The 20,382-nt window shown below is 43.4% G+C and overlaps 1 protein-coding gene and 1 long non-coding RNA gene across 3 annotated transcripts in view; one reads left to right on the top strand and one right to left on the bottom strand.

The window, feature by feature from the left end:
- The first annotated feature begins 395 nt into the window (after positions 1 to 395).
- The window catches only part of slc43a1a (solute carrier family 43 member 1a), a 28,946-nt gene continuing 8,959 nt past the window's right edge, over positions 396 to 20,382 (top strand). Inside the window, exons 1-5 of the mRNA XM_061685663.1 lie at positions 396 to 632; positions 9,259 to 9,419; positions 10,852 to 11,044; positions 13,073 to 13,128; positions 14,566 to 14,642. Of these exons, the coding sequence (XP_061541647.1) occupies positions 9,266 to 9,419; positions 10,852 to 11,044; positions 13,073 to 13,128; positions 14,566 to 14,642 (480 nt within the window). The 5' untranslated portion in view covers positions 396 to 632; positions 9,259 to 9,265. The remainder of the gene's footprint in view (positions 633 to 9,258; positions 9,420 to 10,851; positions 11,045 to 13,072; positions 13,129 to 14,565; positions 14,643 to 20,382) is intronic.
- On the bottom strand, positions 12,668 to 14,471 carry LOC133407605 (uncharacterized). 2 transcript variants are annotated; one of them, XR_009769201.1, is made up of 3 exons: positions 14,133 to 14,471; positions 13,503 to 13,565; positions 12,668 to 13,114 (listed from the first exon to the last, which is right to left on the bottom strand). It is a non-coding gene; the product is annotated as an uncharacterized LOC133407605 (long non-coding RNA). The 2 variants fall into 2 exon arrangements; XR_009769202.1 differs by having other exon boundaries at positions 13,503 to 13,561.

Here is a 20,382-nt window from a genome sequence, read left to right as displayed (position 1 = left end):
AAATAATATTTGGGAATCGCTTATATTACAGCTACAGTTACTCTACATTTTGTGAATGGTTCTGTATTTTGGCATGGATTATTTGAAATTTCACAAATTCCTCCAATTGTGGAATGACCCACATATAGTACCAATCTGTGCACATGGCTTCACAAGGGTGTATTGATTAGGATTGTCAGAAAAGGTTCTGTCCGTAATAAAGGCCGAATAGTAGTCAGCCTGGCTGGTTGGATGAATGAATGGCGGCTCTTCAGCTTCATTTTGCTGACATTTGCCTCCAGGAGTGTAAAAAAAAAAAAAAGTGACTTTCCTCCACCCCTTTAACCGCGGCGGTAAGAGAGGGAGGGGTTACAAGTCAACTGAGGCTAAAGAGGTGGGGGGGGGGGGCGCTTGAAATGAAACCAGCCAGACAAAAGAAGCGTGGACTCCCTGGAATTAAAACCGGAAAGAAAGCAAGCAGACGAGGAGCAAAGACTTCTGTGACAATCTGACATCTTTTTCACACATATATATATACATATATATATGTGTGTGTATATATATATTTATTTTTTTATTAACTGAGTTAGAAAAAGCCTTAAAACATCCCAACTTCACAAACATTTTCCTCAGGGACAAGCTACACAAGTACAGTAAGTGTTTTTTGTTTGTTTGTTTGTTTGTTTCTGCCCCCCCCCCCCGCTCGTTCGTTGTGTGGCCACTGGACAAACCGGCTGCATTTCACCACACGTGGCTTATACACTACTAACTTCACTCACATTGGGACATAATTCACACACGAGACGAGAGTCGGGACGGTGGAAAGAAAAGCAAAAAGGACCAAGTTGCTTGTTTAGGAAGTCACCATGGGGGTGGGGGCAGTTGGAAAACTCGAGATACTGTTCATATTTTTTAATTTTCACATTCGCTATGGCAGCGGTCGACAAACATGATCACTAAACACTTATAGCACCCAAAACGTGTTGGTTACGTGATGAATATCCACAAGGAACAAAAAGGAGCGTTTGCATGTATGGTCAAAAAAAAAAAAAAGACAAATGTTGCATTCACAGACTCCACGTAAAGTGTGATATTTTGAAATTAAGCTTTGGCTAATGACGTGCTGCGAAAATGGCTAAACGTAAAATGGGCACGCTATTGCTTCCTAAAGCCTAATAATGTCTGATCTCATTATGTCCTCATTTAAGTTCCCAATTCATGACCAATTGAAGACTGACGTTTTTTTTGCTTTCTTCCTTTGCGTGTGTATTTTGGGAGGAAAGTAAGTGAAGGAAGGCCTCCTCTTCTTGAAATAGCGTTGCAACGAGGGTTGCTTCTCGTGTCGCGTACATTACGAGGCAGGGACCCGCACGTGAACGTGGCAGCAGACTGGTCCCGGGCCCAGAGCTTATTAGGCCGCCGCCCCGCGGTGCTCGGTAACCGGACCCCGGGACAAACAGCTGTCCGCTTAGCATCGGGGATCCGTCCTGTCCCAGACTGAGAACGCCCGTAGAGCCGCGTTTATTTTTTCAGAAACTAGCGAGGATTAAAGGTCGTCTCTGCTGTTTTGGGTGTCCCGCAGGGCTCCACAAACACGTGCGCTCGGGTCAAAAAAAAAATCCCCATGGAGAAATAGGAATAGGAGCACCAACAAAAGCACTTGAAAGGGACAACTACACGTGTCATCATTGCGCAATAAGACAATATCATATCATATAAGGACAATATCATGTACAGCAGTGGTTCGCAAACTTTTTTACACCAAGTACCACCTAAGGAGAACAAAAAATGCCACTATCAGGACCAATTTTAAATATGAGACCTTGTTTTTATTCCTAAAAAAGTATATTTAATATTATTGTGAACATTAAGTAGCACGACGCTTACAGTAAATACGGGAACATGAAAATAACAAATAAAAAATCCTCTGAATGATTCCGTTGAAATGTATTGCACACGAAAAGTCGAAATGGTGCCGAGATAAATGTTTAAAAACAAAAAAGATGAAATACGAATATATTGAACTTAAAAGTTCTTAACAAACTTAACAACTGACCTTCACTTGGGCAATTATTTATTGATGTATTTATTTCTTTTTGTGTACGCCTCGAGTGAAGTTGCACCATACTTTGAGAATTGCTACTGTACACAATATTCAGAGCAGCAAGTAAGTCCTTACATAACCTCAAAGCAGAGATGGGCAAATTCATCCCACAGGCAGTGGGGGCAACTGGACTAAAGTTCTTTTTATCGTATCTGTACTTTACTAGAGTATTTATTTTTCTGATGACTTTTATTTTTCATTCCATACATTTGAAAACAGATGCAGTGATCCTCTCCAAATTCACAGAGCGACATTTGCTAATTCGCTAATTGATGGCTTTCTCGAACCTATCCTTTGTTATTCGCTGAAAAAGTCATATTTTTGTAGTTTTGTGCTAAGGCCAAAGCAATACAAGTGTCATCCTGCGCAATCTTGGTGCCAAGAAACTGTGTTGAAGTAAGTTGAAGAGCTTCATTTTCACAAAAGGAGCGCTTTCCCACCATCTGGCATCTTGGCTGGAAGGAGTGTGCAGGACTCCGACTGAATTGGATGATACCGCACGTACAACACGGACGGAACAAAAATATGAATAATAATAAATAAAAGGCCACTCTACAAATGTGCAGTCTTACTGTATTAGAGGGGTCGGAGGGGTGGGCGTCAGAAAAGCAGTCAGAATCTGGTTTGACCACAATTTGGCAGTAAAACGACATAGTTTAGAGTGGCCGTTTATTGTGGGTGGCCTAAGGCACAGCTGTGCAGTAATCATGCTGGCCAGTCAGCAGCTAGTGGAGATATGCCACACCTATGAGGTGGTTGGATTATCTCGGCAAAGAGGAGGCGCTCACTATAACAGATTCAGGCAAATTTCGGAGCAATATTTGAGAGGGATAGGCCTTTGTGTAAATATAATGATAAACAATGGGAGCAAAAACAAGAGTTGCATTTATATTTTTGTATATATTTAACTGTCTGCTTTTTATTTTTTCCATTCATGCCTACTAACTTGATGGTTTGGACTTGGCCACTTCCCGCACTTGGCTCAGAAATACATTTTATTTCGGGTGTGCTGCTTCTGGGAAAAAAAAAAAAAAAAGATCAACTGTCACAGGCATAAGCAGAGATTTCATCATTTTACTAAATGACACAAATGACAGCAATACAAATTACGCTGTCCAGGTGGACAATGGTTATCACAGTTACTACATTACATGTGCATATACAGTACAATTGTACACTCCCAATTTAGCAGTGTGTCACATACAATATCTGTGCAATGCTGGAATTTGCCTTGGGGTCTGGAATTCCTATCTAATGTACAGTTACTATCACAACACAAATCAATTATACAGTAGCTATCTGGTGTAATTGTAAATGATTTTAGCTGAAGTCCCAAATTAGTTCGCACTTAGACATTTGGCTCCTCCCCAGAAATGAAAATACATCATGTATTGCCGTAACATTAACGTCAACATACACTGGACATATTGTAAATTAGTGATAAAGAACCCAGCAGATAGTGTAATGTAACACTGTAATGTTTCCACTCTATGCTAATTTGCAATCTAAAGAAGAGCAACATGTCGTCCACTACGGGCTACATCCACACAGACTTCCCGGCACCATTATTCTGCTCTGGATGACACTTGCATGGAAACAGGAGTTCAGAACAGTCAGAAAGAAATTCTCCTATATCAATCCAAACAATATTTAAAAGATTGAGCTGCATAGTTACTCAAAGAAATGTGGTCAAATGACGATGCATGATTTAAATACCATTTTTTTAACATTTAACAACTGTCCATCCATCCATCCATTTTCTTTACCGCTTATCCTCACTAGGGTCACGGACTGCTGGAGCCTATCGCAGCTATCATCGGTCGGGAGGCGGGGAACACCCTGAACCGGTCGCCAGCCAATCGCAGGGCTCATAGAAACAAACAACCATTCGCACTCACATTCACACCTACGGGCAATTTAGAGTCCTCAATCAACCTACCACGCATGACAGCGGATTAGTTTCTCGTATGAACGTCAATTACAGTTGATTATTAATTATCATAACCATCTGGAGTGACACCAGATCGATTAATCATTAATCTATCAATGACCTTGTGATTAAAGGGTGGCTTGAATCAGGGGTGGGTGTGATAAAGTATGCGAGGCACAGTAATGACAGGGGGATGATTTGACTATTAGATCTATTCTGAAACGTCACACAAATGTCTTCATGACGAATTATTCACACATACAATACTTCTTGTTTGGCTTAGTAATGACTGTGAATTCACAATTCATCGGTGGATTAAGATACTGATGTCATAGTGGCAGCTGCTGTGAGTGTGTGTGTAAGGTAGTCGAAGGACAGAGCCCCCCTCCCACCCCCTTTGGAACTCTCTTTTCAGCAATCGCAGCCTGCTGGACTGTGAATTACATTCTAGCCTCACGATCGCTTACAGTATGTTGTCTTTGGTGGCACACGCACACTAGTCTTTCCCATTCGTGCCTGGGTGGGTAGTCAACGGCTTGCGGCAACATTTGATCAGGCCTTGCCAGTGCAATGCAATCCCAAACTCAAATAAAACATCAGGAAGTCACACATTCTATTAAAACATACCCTTTTAAAGTATTCCTTAGCCTGTTCCCACTCTCTCACCCGCACACTTCTCCAAATACGAGTCAAAGCGTTCAGCTGTTTATTTGTTGCTCCCAGTTGAAATTTACTGTGAAATTGACACACAAAACAAAACAGAAGTCCAAAATAGACCTCACATTGTAAACCGGCTCACCATCGACTAGGCGCAGAGGAGGGGGAGGCACAAGCGGAGGGCTGAGCAGGCTGGTGGAGACCGGCTTGAGCAGTGTGACGTGGAACATCGGATGAACTTTCAAAGGAGGCGGGAGCTCGAGCCTCACGGCAACCGGGTTCACTACAGAGTCAATGGTGAACCGTCCAATGAAACGCGGACCCATCTTCCCCGACACGCTCGCGAGACGAAGACCCCTAGTTGCGAGCCATACGTCTTGGCCAGGTCGGTAAGACGGAGCCGGCTGTTTGTAACATGCGGTTGTGACTTGCCGTGCGAGAGAGTGCTGCCCAGGTGAGCCCGATGTAGGTGGAAGTGGACAGAGGGTACAGAGACCTCGGACTGCTGTGAAGGAAAAACAGGAGTCTGACGCCCATAAGCAGTCTTGAATGGATACAGTCCAGTGGATGAACAGACCAGAGTGTTGTGGGTTTATTCCACCCATAGCAGGTGGAGAGACCAGGAAGCGGCATGCTGCTGGCATACGCGACGGCGTGCAGCCTTCATGTCCTGGTTGGCCTGCTCGGCCTGGCCGTTGGACTACAGATGCTATCTCTAGGACAAACTCGCCGATGCACCCGTGGCCCTGCAGAACGTCTTCCAGAGCTGGGACGAGAGTTGGAACCCTCTGAAGGACACCAGATCGGATGGTATACCATGCATGTGAAACACGTGTTCACTGGCTCACCACGGTGGTGGTCTCATGTGGGAATGGCAACTTAGATAGAGGGATGAAGTGGGCCATCTTAAAAAGAACATCTGTCCAGAGGATGACGGAATTGCCCTGTGAAGATGAAAGTCCAGTGACAGAAATCCAGAGCAATGTACGACCATGGGGGGGGGGGGCAGCAGATGAAGCAGACCCACCGGGGACTGGCGGGAAGACTTGCTTCAGGGGCAGACAGCGCATGCAGCAACAAACTTTGGCAGTACATCCAACCGGCCTCACAACCACAGACCACGTGTAACCACACCAGCCCAGGACCTCCACATCCAGCATCTTCACCTCCAAGATAATCAGAGACCAGCCACCCGGACAGCTGCTGCAACAATCGGTTTGCATAACCAAATAATTTCTGCACAAACTGTCAGAAACCGTCTCAGAGAAGCTCATCTGCATGCTCGTCGTCCTCATCGGGGTCTTGACCTGACTGCAGTTCATCGTCGTAACAGACTTGAGTGGGCGAATGCTCACATTCGATGGCGTCTGGCACGTTGGAGAGGTGTTCTCTTCACGGATGAATCCCGGTTTTGACTGTTCAGGGCAGATGGCAGAGAAGCGTGTGTGCCGTCGTGTGGGTGAGCAGTTTAATGATGTCAACGTGGATCGAGTGGCACACGGTGGCGGTGGGGTTATGGTATGTGCAGGCGTATGTTATGGGCAATGAACACAGGTGCATTTTATTGATGGCATTTTAAATGCACAGAGATACCGTGACGAGATCCTGAGGCCCATTGTTGTGCCCTTCATCCACGACCATCACCTCCTGTTGCAGCATGATAATGCACAGCCCCATGCAGCAAGGATCTGTACACAATTCCTGGAAGCTGAAAACAACCCAGTTCTTGGATGGCCAGCATACTCCCCGGACATGTCACCCATTGAGCATGTTTGGGATGCTTTGGATTGGCGTATACACCACCGTGTTCCAGTTCCAGCCAATATCCAGCAACTACGCACAGACATTGAAGAGGAGTGGACCAACATTCCACAGGCCACAATCAACAACCTGATCAACTATGCGAAGGAGATATGTTGCACTACGTGAGGCAAATGGTGGTCACACCAGATACTGACTGGTTTTCTGACACCCCCAGACCCCTACAATAAAGCAAAACTGCACATTTCAGAGTGGCCTTTTATTGTGACCAGCCTAAGGCACACCTGTGCAATCATCATGCTGTCTAATCAGGATCTTGATATGCCACACCTGTGAGGTGGGACGGATTATTTCGACAAAGGAGAAATGCTCACTAACACAGATTTAGACAGATTTGTGACCAATATTGGAGGGCAATTACCTTTTATGTATGTAGAAAAACGTCCAGCTCACGAAAAATGGGAGCAAAAACAAAAGTGTTGCGTTTATATTTTTGTTCTACTTGGATAGATAGGGAAGTTCCTGAAAAGGTTTCTGTGATGGAAAAGGCCCTCTTGTAACAGTTTATTTCCTTCCCTATGTTGCCACCCATGCCCTCCAGGTTAACACCAAATTAAATAGCTGGTTATATTTGGAACTGTTTTCACCCCTTGTGTACTGTATATGCAAGTAATAGTAATTGGGATAGATCGCTAGATAGCTAGCTCGATAGCTAGCTTGATAGATAGATAGCTCGATAGATAGCTAGATAGATAGATAGATTGATAGATAGATAGATAGATAGATAGATAGATAGCTAGCTCGATAGATAGATAGATAGATAGATAGATAGATAGATAGCTCGATAGATAGATAGATAGACAGCTAGCTCGATAGATAGATAGATAGATAGATAGATAGATAGATAGATAGATAGATAAGATAGATAGATAGATAGCTCGATAGATAGATAGCTAGATAGATAGCTAGCTCGATAGATAGATAGCTAGCTCGATAGATAGATAGGTAGATAGATAGATAGATAGATAGATAGATAGATAGATAGATAGATAGATAGAGTGTTTGTCAGAGTGGTCATGACTGCACTGGTCATTCATGTTCCAGGTTGGCGTGACCTGTCCTGTGTGTGCAGTAATGTGCGAATGTTCTCTCCAGCCACCTGATATTATTTGCTCCGTGACATCATCTGTCACAGGGCACGTGTGTTTATATTTGTGTATGCGTGTGCAACACCTGTCAATTCCGGCACAACAGTAAGGTGATGCTGGATAGACATCATTCCTCCTTGCGGCGTTGCGTTCATGTGCAGGTCAATTTAAAAATCACAAAAAGTAATAGCTGAAAATACAACAATTTTAATAACGACTTGAGTCATGAGTGAGTCATGTTATAAATATGCGCATCCACATCTGGATGTTCTCTGGATTTGGAATGGTAATGATTATTTTTTTTTATTTCTTGAAGGAACAACTTCAATGGTCTTCAGTGCACATGTCCTCCTCTCTTGAATCCCCGGTCCTCAGAACTGTGAGGCAGACGCTCTAACCAGTCGTCCACCGTGCCGGCCATTTAAGATCCATCCATCCATCCATCCATCCATCCATTTTCTGAGCCGCTTCTCCTCACTAGGGTCGCAGGCATGCTGGAGCCTATCCCAGCTGTCATCGGGCAGGAGGCGGGGTACACCCTGAACTAGTTGCCAGCCAATCGCAGGGCACATACAAACAAACAACCATTCGCACTCACAGTCATGCCTACGGGCAATTTAGAGTCACCAATTCATGCATGTTTTTGGGATGTGGGAGGAAACCGGAGTGCCCGGAGAAAACCCACGCAGGCACGGGGAGAACATGCAAACTCCACACAGGCGGGGCTGGTGATTGAACCCGGGTCCTCAGAACTGTGAGGCTGACGCTCTAACCAGTCGGTCACCGTGCCGCCCCATTTAAGATCCAATATATCAAATTCAGAAATGTGTTTCAGAATAAAGAGAATTTCCAAAAACATTTGGAAAGATTGAGAACTATGCAGTATTCAATTGTGGCAAAATATCTTTAAAGTGATTTCGCCATTTCAGTTTTCCAGATTTTTGAGGCGTGGCTAAAACAGCACCTAGTGACACACTTGGGCATCTGGTATGAATCCCCTCTCCCCCACTATATATATGAACTTGAGCGCATTCGTTTGCATCAGGGGTTATCTGGCACAATTACGAGTTGAGTTATTATTACTTTTCCGGGTTGTATAAATTACATTTGATTGACAGTTGACAGTTAAGCGGGGGCTTGGTGTCAACACATTCAGCAGACTAGTCAACAGCATTTGAGAGCGCAGACAATGTCTTGAATTTTCATGATTTGAAAGCCTCATTTTACATACATTACGTGGCAATTTTTTTAACAACACTTCTCTGAAGTGTGTCAAATTTACAAGACACGGACTTGAATCACATAACTAAAACCGATTATTGTGTGTGAAAGATTACAACTAAGGAGCGTCTACAAATACTTTTGGGGGGCTTTGTCCCCTTTCCTGCCTGAGAAGAAAACAAAGGGGAGCGTTCATAGGAGAGCAAATATTGTCGCTTTAAATAGAATATCTTCTGAATTATTTTTCTGTTTGAACACATTTTAAAAAATACTTATCGCACGACATAAACATAAAATGTTGATGTATTTCTGAAATGTGAACAAAATAGCTCAACTCTTCTTTGATAGCTATCTTTTAAAACAAATCTCCTGTTGTTGTTTTCATAATGTTTAAGTTTGAACATGTCTTTTGGCTAGTTAATGATGTGCCAATAATTTCTTTCTCCTCTGTGTTGCAGAGCAGCGATGGTGCCCTCTCTCCTCCAGGCCTACAGGAGGCGTTGGTGGATGGCGGTGACGGCAGTGATCGAGAATCTGCTGTGCTCGGCCGTGCTCTTGGGTTGGGGCTCGCTGCTCATCATGCTGAAGCGAGAGGGCTTCTACTCGCACCTTTGCTCAGGTGGGCCCTGCTAAAGCACATTGCGTCGCCATTTACGACACTTAGCATTAAAGCTCGGCGACTTCCACTGAACCTACAGTATTAGTGAAGGAACAACACGTCACATGCATGTGCGTCAAGTGGTATACGGAGAAGCTGAGCCAGCAGAGGAAGGGTGGGCCCGGCCCCCTCCATCCGCAAGGGCGGGCCAAGCCAGCGAGTCTATCCAGTGGGGGACTCAATAGGGGGAACGCCACCCACTCTCCAGGACCTAGGGCGGTCCCCCAGCCCAACTGAAGCGCCCCGTCCAGTCCCAAAGGGAGGTACCGGAACCCCCACCCAACACCCAAACACCCCCCACCCAGCTCGCCCCACCCCTACCATCCCTGGAAAGCATTGGGGCCCTAAACTCCAACAGGGCCCAACGTAGGAGCCAGCTGCCACCTGAAAAAAGCGAGCCCGTGTTAAGTACCTCCCACAAGCAATGATGGGCGAGGGCGCCAGGAGAGGGGAGAGGAAGGCGGGGACCCAAGGGGAACTATGTTGTAGTAGGATTTTCGTGACATTATTTGCTTTCTAACAGAAGTCTGAAGATTTTGATAACCCTGCCGGCTATTTAGAACTATCTCCCTATCTCCCTGCACATTGTCTATCAGTTCCAGCTGAAGAAAAACAGCCCCAAAACATTATTCTGCATCATGTAAGGTGCTCTTTTGGTGATGAGTAGTGTTGTGTTTGCGCCAAACATACCTTTTGGAAATATGGGCAATAAGTTGAACCTTTGTTTCCCAAGCACATCTCGGAAAATGTGCTATGGTATGGTAATAGAGTATAAATGTAAGTAAGAAAAAGATGGTACAAAAGTATAACAACAAACTTGATTAGCTGGGAGAAATCACATAGTTCTACTGCCTTAAATGGTAGACCTACTTGGGTGTTTAAATTGCCTGAATGTGATTCCTCCTCCTATTAAGGGCAACATATAATGGTTATAGTGAAACTTGAAAGTCATTGCCTTGGGTTAAAATGTCACATTTTTGTCTATTTCATTATTATACAAACACCAGGCTTCAGATCATTTAGTACCAGCCCGCACAGATAGATTGATATTTTAATTTAATATTTTAAAAAAACAATTTTTTTTGTGGAGCAGAAGACGGGGCTTGAGAACCTCGGCCCCTGTCGGAAGCCCCGCCTCGTGGGGGAAGAGTGCGGAAAAAATAAGATCGCTGTAAATTAATATCCTAACACCCCCACTTCCCTCAAAAATAAACCTCCATTGCGAAAAACTCCACCAGGGCCAACCACTCACCCACGCGCCCCACATTGCCCTTCTGTGCCAATACAGTACTGTATGTCTTTGCATGAAACCAGTCTGTGGCAGAAAAAAGATTGGGGACCACTGCTCAACATGGTTAAATATGACTGTTTGTTATGATTGTGTGACGCACAGATAACGATTCGGTGGTGGTGTCTTTCGGCAACTCGTCCGACGGTGAGGTGGAGGAGTGGCTCAGCTGTGTGGACCAGGAGGAGATGTTGAATCTGGGCTTCACCATCGGCTCCTTCCTGCTCAGCGCCACCACCTTGCCCCTTGGGATTCTGATGGACAAGTTTGGACCGCGCCCCATTCGCCTGACGGGGAGGTAATGCATTGGAAGTCATCAGAAACTGCTTGACCCAATTCCTCATAACACTATGTTAGGTTGGGGCATGGGCCGAGGTATAACGTAGAACATTTTTATAGGCATCCTGATTTCAGGCTTTTTTGGGTGCTGATCCAAATATTATATATTCCTCAGCCTAAAAATGGAAGACGCAAAAGTGCAAATGTGAAGGGAATGGCGAATGATGTCAATTTTAACTCACTTTATCTTGTGGATGATTATTAACAAGGAAGACATCTGAGAGTGGGGGTTATAAACTCACTAGTCACAATATTAGGTACCGTATTTTCACGACCATAAGGCGCACTTAAAAGTCTTACATTTTCTCCAAAATGCACGGGGCGCCTTATAATGCGGCACACTTTATGTGTGCACCGAGTTCCAAAATCTGTAAATGTTGTTGTGTCACTTTAATGAGCACGCCACTTGACTGACTGGGAGCCTTTCCTGCCGACACGCTGCTTATATAGAGGAAAGGCGGACGTGAGTGAGGACAGCATCCGGACGTTAAAGGGGGAAGGGAAAACGAGCTTCGACAAGTCAAGAAGACGAAGCTGAAAACCCAAGTGCAACTAAGACTGGGAGGCAACGCCAGGGCGAGTTACGCCACCATATGTGAATGGATTGTGGATGCCTGGGCTAAGGTATTTGCTTTGACTTTTGTCCGAGCTTTCGCGAAAGCCGGCATCATTGCTGAACAGCCCCCCCCCCCCCCCCCATTGACTCTGTCGATGACGAGAGGGAACCCGCCGTGTTTGTTGGAGAACTTTCCCAGCTGTTCATTTCGGATACAGAAGATGAGGATTTTGTTGGATTTGTGGATGATAATTGATTTAAAAAAAAAAAAAAAAAAAAAAAACCAAACGTGATTACATTGTTAAATACTTCAATAAAGTACAACCGAACTCAGTTTTGCTCCCGCTGCCTTTTTAAAAACATTGCTTTAGCGTGCATGCATGCTACTGTATGTTTTAAGCTAGGGTATGTTTTACCGTGCCTGTGCCCAACAATACGGTGCGCCTTATGTATGTGCTCAATGCAGAAATCGACCCCGTAACTGAGACTGCGCCTTTTAATACGGTGCGCCCTATGGTCGTGAAAATACGGTGCGCCTGCACAAGCCAATGAAAGAAGGTCGTGTTCTTGGTACAGCACTTGTGTTGGATTTTATAAGACTGTGCAGGTCTACCTAAAGAGGGATAGACATTGAAGTAAATTGCTTTGCTTGAGCATTGTGAATGTTAATGCTAAACTAATTAATGAATATTTATTGTTACATTTTTATTATTCATTTGAGACAACATACAATATTAAGAGAAGTGGGTTTGTTCCAACAATGTTGAAGAAATTTGTAAAAATATGTTTTGCATAAAAATACAGTATGTTTTCAATAGAAGTCCAAAGGAGACTTTTGAGGACCTTTTGAGTCCAGGGGCCCCTTACACGGGAGTAATTTTGACAAAGACTCGAGTTTAAGAACCACTGGTTTAAACAATCAATTAATCATCAAAGTGTAATGATACTGTAATGATGATAATAATTGTTAATTAATGGTCAAAACCGCATTTCTTTTTTTTTTTTTTTAGATGTGAATGACTGAAATGTTTCTGCATGTTTCATTTCTGAGTCAGTAGTCATGAGAATGTGTGTTTAGACTTGAGGCTGTCAATAGTGAAGGGCTATAAAAGTGTTACAGTGCCTGTCAGTTGTGGAAATTCAAACACACCCAGGATATTTTTAAATCAGGAGAAAAATAAAGTTAACCGAGAAATGTAATTTTTAAGCATAACATTAACAAAATGAATTGCAAATATCAACCACTTTCCCTTATTATTCACTTGCATGCTGGCCATGTTGCACAATAGTTACATTGGTATTACTCATTCACGAACACACAGTCATGGATGAGTAAGATGACGCTGACACACATTTTAAAAGTGGTATGAATGTGCCGTGATGAGATGATGTCACATGTTGGCGGTATCACAGTAGTTTCTCTGGTTACAGCTCATGCTTTGGTTTGTCCTGCATCATGATGGCCGTATCTGCCTACAACCCTCCAAGTGAGCGTATACATGCACACACACAATCACACACAGACAAACAGAGAGATATGAACCCATCAGCAGTGATAAATCCAGGGTTGGCATATCTCCGTCACACGCTGCTCTCACGAGTGCGTTTGAAATTAAAAGTGGAAGCCGATGAGTGCGAAAGGTTTCAGACGGAACATCAATAGACCACATGCTGCTCACTAATGCATCCCCTGGCAAGAGCATAACAAGAAAAGGCACGCTTGTGACAGGAACATCCGTAACGATATGATGTCATCGCAAGCTAGCCATAGTATAAAGTTAGTGTTAATGTTCCCCGTCACCACAACATCAGCTGCTTTGAAATATGCCAACACTGGAATTCTAACAAAACAAATGCTCACCAAACAATTCCTGAGGTGCACCTTCCCATTCCAGTGGCACCCAATATGCATCAAGAATTCTGCCTTCACAAAGATAATCATGATCAGTTAATGTGTTTATTACTGTGGTGGTTCTAATATTTTGCCTCACTCCTAATCGAAATCCACAAGCGTTGTTAGTGTATTAGGAAAACCTTTCAGTGTGATACAAACTTAAAAAAACAAAAATACATATATTAGGCATATTATTTGATACACCTCCAGTACTTCATTGTGCAGGCAAAGGTGGGTAGAATATCCACAATTTTTACTCAAATAATAGTACTGTTACTTTAGAATAATGACTCAAGTAAAAGTAAAAACTACTTATTTGGAGGACTACTTAAGAGGAAGTATTCAGTGAGAAAAACTACTCAAGTACTGAGTAACTGGTGAGTAATATCGGATTTATAGTTTTAAACAAAGCATGAACGTTAACTAGTCCAAAAAAAAATGGGAATGCAAGTTCAGATATTACCCAACGATATCAGTTTAACTGAAACAATAATACATTCGATCTCTATAAACAAACATAAGGCAAATTCTGCCACGAGAAATTGTCTTAAATTAACTTTCTTTGTTTACACTCATGAAACAGCACAATAGGCTCACCAGGCAGAGAGTACAGAGGCGTTTTTTTTCTGTGTTTCTACCAGTTTCCAGGAAATGTGTCACTTTGACTAACAGTCTCACATTACTTGTAGCTCCGTTGGATTGGAGAAACAGACTCATATGACGGCACCCAAGGCGGAAGTCTCTAACAAACCAAAACAAGTAGCTCGCGGAAATAATAATAGAATGTAGCCCGATAGAATGTAGCTCGCTGTAACTAAGAAAAAGTACCGTTTCGAAAATACTCAAGTATCTATATTGAAACTACTCAGACAAGTAAATTTTTCCCCCAAAATGACATAAGTAAATGTAACAGAGAAAATGTAGCACGTTACGACCTCCCACCCCCTCCCCCGTGTGCAGGTGTACCTAATGTTATGTGCTCTCGCGGCAAACAAAATGACAGTTTGGGAATTTAACTCTTTCCTTGCAGCGCTGTCAGCCCTCATCTTTCTGGCTCTGTCCATGAACGGCTTTGGAGGCATCTGCCTGACCTTCACCTCCCTCACGGTAAGACACAGAACCAACAAAGCAACAGAAAACAAACGCCCTAATGCTGAATTTACACATACAGTATATCCTTGTGGACGGCCTGCATTTAGAGTTCCGAGTTCATGGCTTTGCTCCGAGTTGTTGTTTGAGTTAGTCCCCAATTAACACAAATGCAAAAGTGAACTGTTTATTGTGTTTGCTAACCTGTGAGCTAATGAGCTAGCGAGTTAAGGAGCTAAACACCTCGCTCCACTGCGGCGGTCGTTTATAAACATCATGGCTTTGCTCCGAGTTGTTGTTTGAATTAGTCCCCAACTAACACAAATGGAAAAGTTAACCGTTTCTTATGTTCGGTAGCCCGCAAGCTGATGAGCTAGCAAGCTAAGGAGCTAAATAATTCGCTCCACGCGGCAAAGTCGTTTAAAATGTCAGCGCCTCTTTGTTGTGTGTGTTAGTCTGCAATTAACACAAAGACGGGAACATTAACTGTTTATTAAGTATAACCTCAGTGGCACACGTTATTCAGCCCGTAGTTGACGACAGCGAATGTCAACATATATTGGATTGACAGGTGAAGGGCTCGTCTTCAGCGGGCCAACCACACAGTCTTGCTGCTCTTTATTCTTTATTTCAGACCCAGGGGGATCCATATCACAGAGTAAAGAAAAACTATTTCAAAGAGAAACAGGAAAGGAAATTATAATAGCAACAAAAAAATAAAATAAATGTTTAAAAAAAAATAAGGGCAGGCCTTATTTTTCATGATTTCAATGGCATTAAATAAACAACAGTATTATTGTTTATTGTGATAGTTTTTGGGAAAATATATCACCTTTAAAAATTTTTACTGTGACAGGACTAGTATGTACAGTATGCATGTATGTATGTACACTATGTATGTAATATAGGTTTCATGATGCCAGTAGTTTGGCCCTGCAGCAGATAATTTGTTTTCATTATTTCCTACAGGAAAAAAAATGGTTCTACATCCTAACAAATCGGAGGTGGACCAGTGCCCCATTAAGATTGTGTGCTACCATTTTGGTTCTGCTCTATTGTCGGCACACTGCATCTTTCATTTAACTTTCCCCAGTTTGAGGTCAAATTGGTGAAAAATAAATAATCCTTCACCTGTCAACAGACATGTCACAGAATATAATTGCCCTTTTTTATGGCGGTTACTATTAACTGCTGCTCCTGCTGACCACCATGCACTGTGGTTCAAATATTTAGTTATGTTTAGAGGTGCCACAGCACATGACAAGTGGCCTAAAGGGGAAGGGCGCAAGCAGATACAAATAAGAGTCATGTTGTGTTTTCAATGGCACACGTGTTCTGAGTCAAGCACATGCCGATCCTCCTCGTGAGGCTGAAGTGGCGCTAAAATGTCCCTTTTGACAGCTGCTTGTGTTCAACCCGCTAGAGCCTCAAGTGTCTGCGTCGCCAAAGAGATATAGCCAGCCTACGGAGAAAATTGGCCTCGTGTTCTTTTATCAGGAAGGTTTGGGTAGCTCGCGTGGCCGGAGCCTCTGTTTGCCTCAGCTGAGGCAACAATGTGTGTTGTATTTACATTTACATCAGACACGTGTTCTCGCGTGTGATGTGTCAGCTGCTAAGAGCAGTCATCAGGTGGATTTTAATGTTGCTGCGCCTCCTGTGGCCTGGCAAGTATTTCGGTTTGCCCTGGCCAACAGCAGCAATGCGTACATTTCCATCCCCTCTTCTCCACCAATAGCGGCCCTCGCTCAGCCACACACCCTCCGCCCGCTAGTTTTCGGCCCACTCACCTTTATTTCAAACAGTCAAGGCCACACTTTCTCCTCTCTTAGCCCTGTGACTCTTACCCTCCCATTGGTTTCTATTTTGTGCATCAGTCTGTAACTAAACAATTCAGTCTTGATACATGTGGTTGCGTAATGTATCCACGTGTTTTGGTACACGTGGAAATGAACACTAAACAGAGTCAAAGCTGAATATTGGCCGATGACATTGAACTTCCATGGATGTCCACCTTCTCCAGCCAGGAGCTTAATTTACATTTCGGACAACAGATAAATTGTAGTAAACAATTTACATTTCGGACAACAGATAAATTGTAGTAAACATAGGCGCTGCAATAAATTATCCATTCATTTTCTATAACATGTGTTCTCATAAGGGTCAGGGGTGAGAGGGAGCTGACTTTGGACGAAAGGTGTGAACCCCTTATTACCCTCTTATGAATTTTTAATGAGCATGCCACTCAAGTTTGTCATGGGCTACAACAACCGTGTAATAAAATCACCTGTGACACTCTTGAGGTGGTCCAGCACGAGGCGTTCAAATGACTTCATGACCAGAGATGTCAAGGCGACAAGCCTGTAGTCATTTAGACCCGAGATTGTAGGTTTCCTGGGGACTGGAATGATGGTGGAGCGTCTGAAACAGGATGGTACTTCGCACATTTCCAGAGATTTATTGAAGATCTGTGTGAAGACTGGAGCAAGCTGGTCCATGTAGACTTTGAGGCAGGATGGGGACAAATGGTCTGGGCCTGCCGCTTTGTTGATCTTTTGTTGTTTGAAGATGCGTCTCACATCCTGTTCGCGGATGGTTAACGCAGAAGTCGGTGGAGTGATGGTGGTCGGAGGTGCGGCCGGGTGGGTGTGGGGTGTGAAAGTGTCCTTTTCAAATCTGCAGTAGAAGGTATTCAAGTCGTTGGCTAGTGTGCTATTATTCTCAGCTTGGGGGGATTGTTGCTTGTAATTGGTAAGCGATTGTAATACATGCCAGACTGATTTACAGTCGGTAGCGCGAAACTATTTTTCCAACTTTGCTGCATAGTTCCTCTTTGCAATGTTAATTTCTTTAGTCAGCTGGTTTCTAGTGCGATTATACAGGGCCCCGTGCCCGCTTCGATATGCGTCCTCCTTAGCTGGGCGAAGTTGGTTAAGTTTGGCAGTGAACCACGGCTTGTTGTTATTGAATGTGCGAAATGACTTTGTTGGCACACACACATCTTCACAGAAACTAATATAGGATGTGACAGCGTCCGTATATTCATCCAGGCTGCCAGCTGAATTTTCAAAGACACTCCAGTATGTGCAGCCTAAACAGCTTTGAAGTCATCCACGTGATGTACCTGTGCATACCGACACTGAACAATTAACACGCATGTCCTCCGTTTTTTGGCATCTGTTGTAAACAAGAATGGTGTAATTTCAAAATACTCTGCTATGTTTTGAAATGTTTGTTTTTTGCTTCCAAAACAATGCTGTAATGTGAACAGACATTCAAAATATCCATGTTCATTATAAAGAGGCCCAAAACCCATAGTTATTGCCAGATATTGGCTACTGAACACATACTGTACCAAGTGAGCTGCATTGTTCGAAAAATGTTCGATTTTCATTTCTTCTGCAAGCGTTATTTCCCTCAGTCGAATGGTGACTGTAGAGGCGCTTCTCCCGGCTGTTCTTTGCTCATTAATCCATTGCTCGAGTTAGTCTTCCAACTCGGCCACCTCGCCTTGTTTCCGCGGAAACTCAGCTTCGTCCTCTTGACTTGGCGAAGCTCGTTTTCCCGCTTCCTCCACTTGGGAACCATGGATTCGTTGATCTTGAATTCTCTCACGGCTGCTCGATTCCCATGTTCCTCCGCGTAACTGACAGCTTGCAGTTTAAACTGTGCTTCGTAAGCGTGTCTCTTCGTAGGTGCCATTTTCGGTGGTCCTTAGCCAAACCGATGTTGTTTTGCACAATGCACATACCGGCGCTATAGACCTACTGGGGGCGTGTCTTTAGCGTCCTCTGTCACGCGCACCCTTCCCCCTTTACGTCCGCATGCCGTCCTCAGCCACGTCCGCCTTTCCTCTGTATAAGCAGCGGAAATGCTCCCAGTCATTCAAGCGGAGCACTCATCACACAACATTTATAGATTTTGGAACTCGGTGCACACATAAGGCGCGGATTATTATAAGGCGCCCCGTCCATTTTGGAGAAAATTTAAGACTTTTAAGTGCGCCTTATGGTCGTGAAAATACTGTGTTTAAGATAACAAAACAATTGTTCTGACAAATACATCTGAATGAATCGATAAAATCAATTAGTTGTCCAGCCTTAGATACAGATAACAATGGCTCTGAGGCATTGTTTTAATTTATTTTGTTAACATTCTCATATTTATTTAAACATGTACCTCGTCATTCTGTCTGCTAAGTTTAAAAAGTCAAATATTTGTTAAAAACAGGACAGACGGATTTGTAATGCACAGACAAATACCCTTTTTTTATTTCAAGTTCAAACAAGGTTTCGTGACACGAAGGAGATGCCAAATCATTACCAGAAGCACACACCTTCCGGAGGTCCTTTAAGGTGCACCTACCCTTCGTTAATTTATAATAACGACGGTTTGGCTTTTACGCTTCGCATTGGCACTGCAGGCATGAAGACAGGCCTCTCATGCACGGAGTCTTAACAGCCGTGGAATTCCCTCCGGGGGCCTGTTTGATCACATACCAGTGGGAAAAAAAAAGAAAATCTCATTCTTTCACTCTATTACGAGACCTGTCACTGTTCCCTGCGCTCAGCAAATATCCAGAAACAAATCACTGCGGGGTATCATGGAGGAGCCTCTGTAAAGTCACTTGGGGTCAACTCCAAAGGAAGCTTAAAAGTTTCATGTTGTTGTTATTGGAAGGAGACTTATGATCGAGCAACAATCGTCTGAGCTTTTTTGTACACGTGCGGAGCAGCTGGCTGAGGGACAGTGTCAGGGATAGTTCTTCAACATTAGCTGACTTAATCAGCTGTCATTTGGTGTTTCCTGCTGGGAGTTTTGGAAGAAGGGCTGCAGCTGTCAAACCAAAAAATTCCCACTACAGTACTTTGCTTTGTTATTATTAACAGAGGAACTGATGGAGATGTGGATTTGCAAAAAAAAATGGCAAATTTTTTCTTTCCATTTTCCTTCTTTTCTCAGCAGTGCTGAGGTTCATGGCACTGACAGTCAGATTTACAAATTTATGAGCCCAACAGTGGCATATTTGCGATTATATTAGCAACCTGAAATCAAAAAGACAATGCCAAACCACATTCGGCACGTGTTACAACAGCGTGGCTTCGTAGTAAAAGGGTGCGGGTACTAGACGGGCCTGCCTGCAGTCCAGACCTGTCTCCCATTGAAAATGTGTGGCGCATTATGAAGCGTAAAATAGAACAACGGAGACCCCGGACTGTTGAACAGCTGAAGCTGTACATCAAGCAAGAATGGGAACGAATCCTCCGTTCCCAAATGTTTATTGAATGTTGTTAAAAGAAAAAGTAACACAGTGGTAAACATGACCCTGCCCCAGCGTGTTGCAGCCATAAAATTCCAGGTTAATGATCATTTGCTAAAAACAATAAAGTTGATCAATTTGGACATTAATATCTTGTCTTTGTAGTGTATTCAATTAAATATAGGTCGAACATGATTAGCAGATCATTGTATTCTGTTTTTATTTGTTTCACACAACGTCCCAACTTCATTGGAATTGGGGTTGTATAATGATATTTTTTACACCACTGATGTTGCTGTGGTTCACACAAATGACTTTCGTGTCGGCAGTGTCTTCCTTTCCCACTCAGTGACGGTGTGAACGTGACTGTGAATTGTTGTCTTTTTTGTTATACAAATAAACAATACTCCTGCTAAATAAAATGCATTTTTTTCATAGTTTCCAGGGATGGGCATTTGACTGAATTTACTTGATCAAGGAAAATAAATGGGGGAAAAAATG

This window comes from Phycodurus eques, chromosome 9, assembly GCF_024500275.1.
Source record: "Phycodurus eques isolate BA_2022a chromosome 9, UOR_Pequ_1.1, whole genome shotgun sequence".
Taxonomy (NCBI): domain Eukaryota; kingdom Metazoa; phylum Chordata; class Actinopteri; order Syngnathiformes; family Syngnathidae; genus Phycodurus; species Phycodurus eques.
This window is presented reverse-complemented; position numbering and strand designations above follow the sequence as displayed.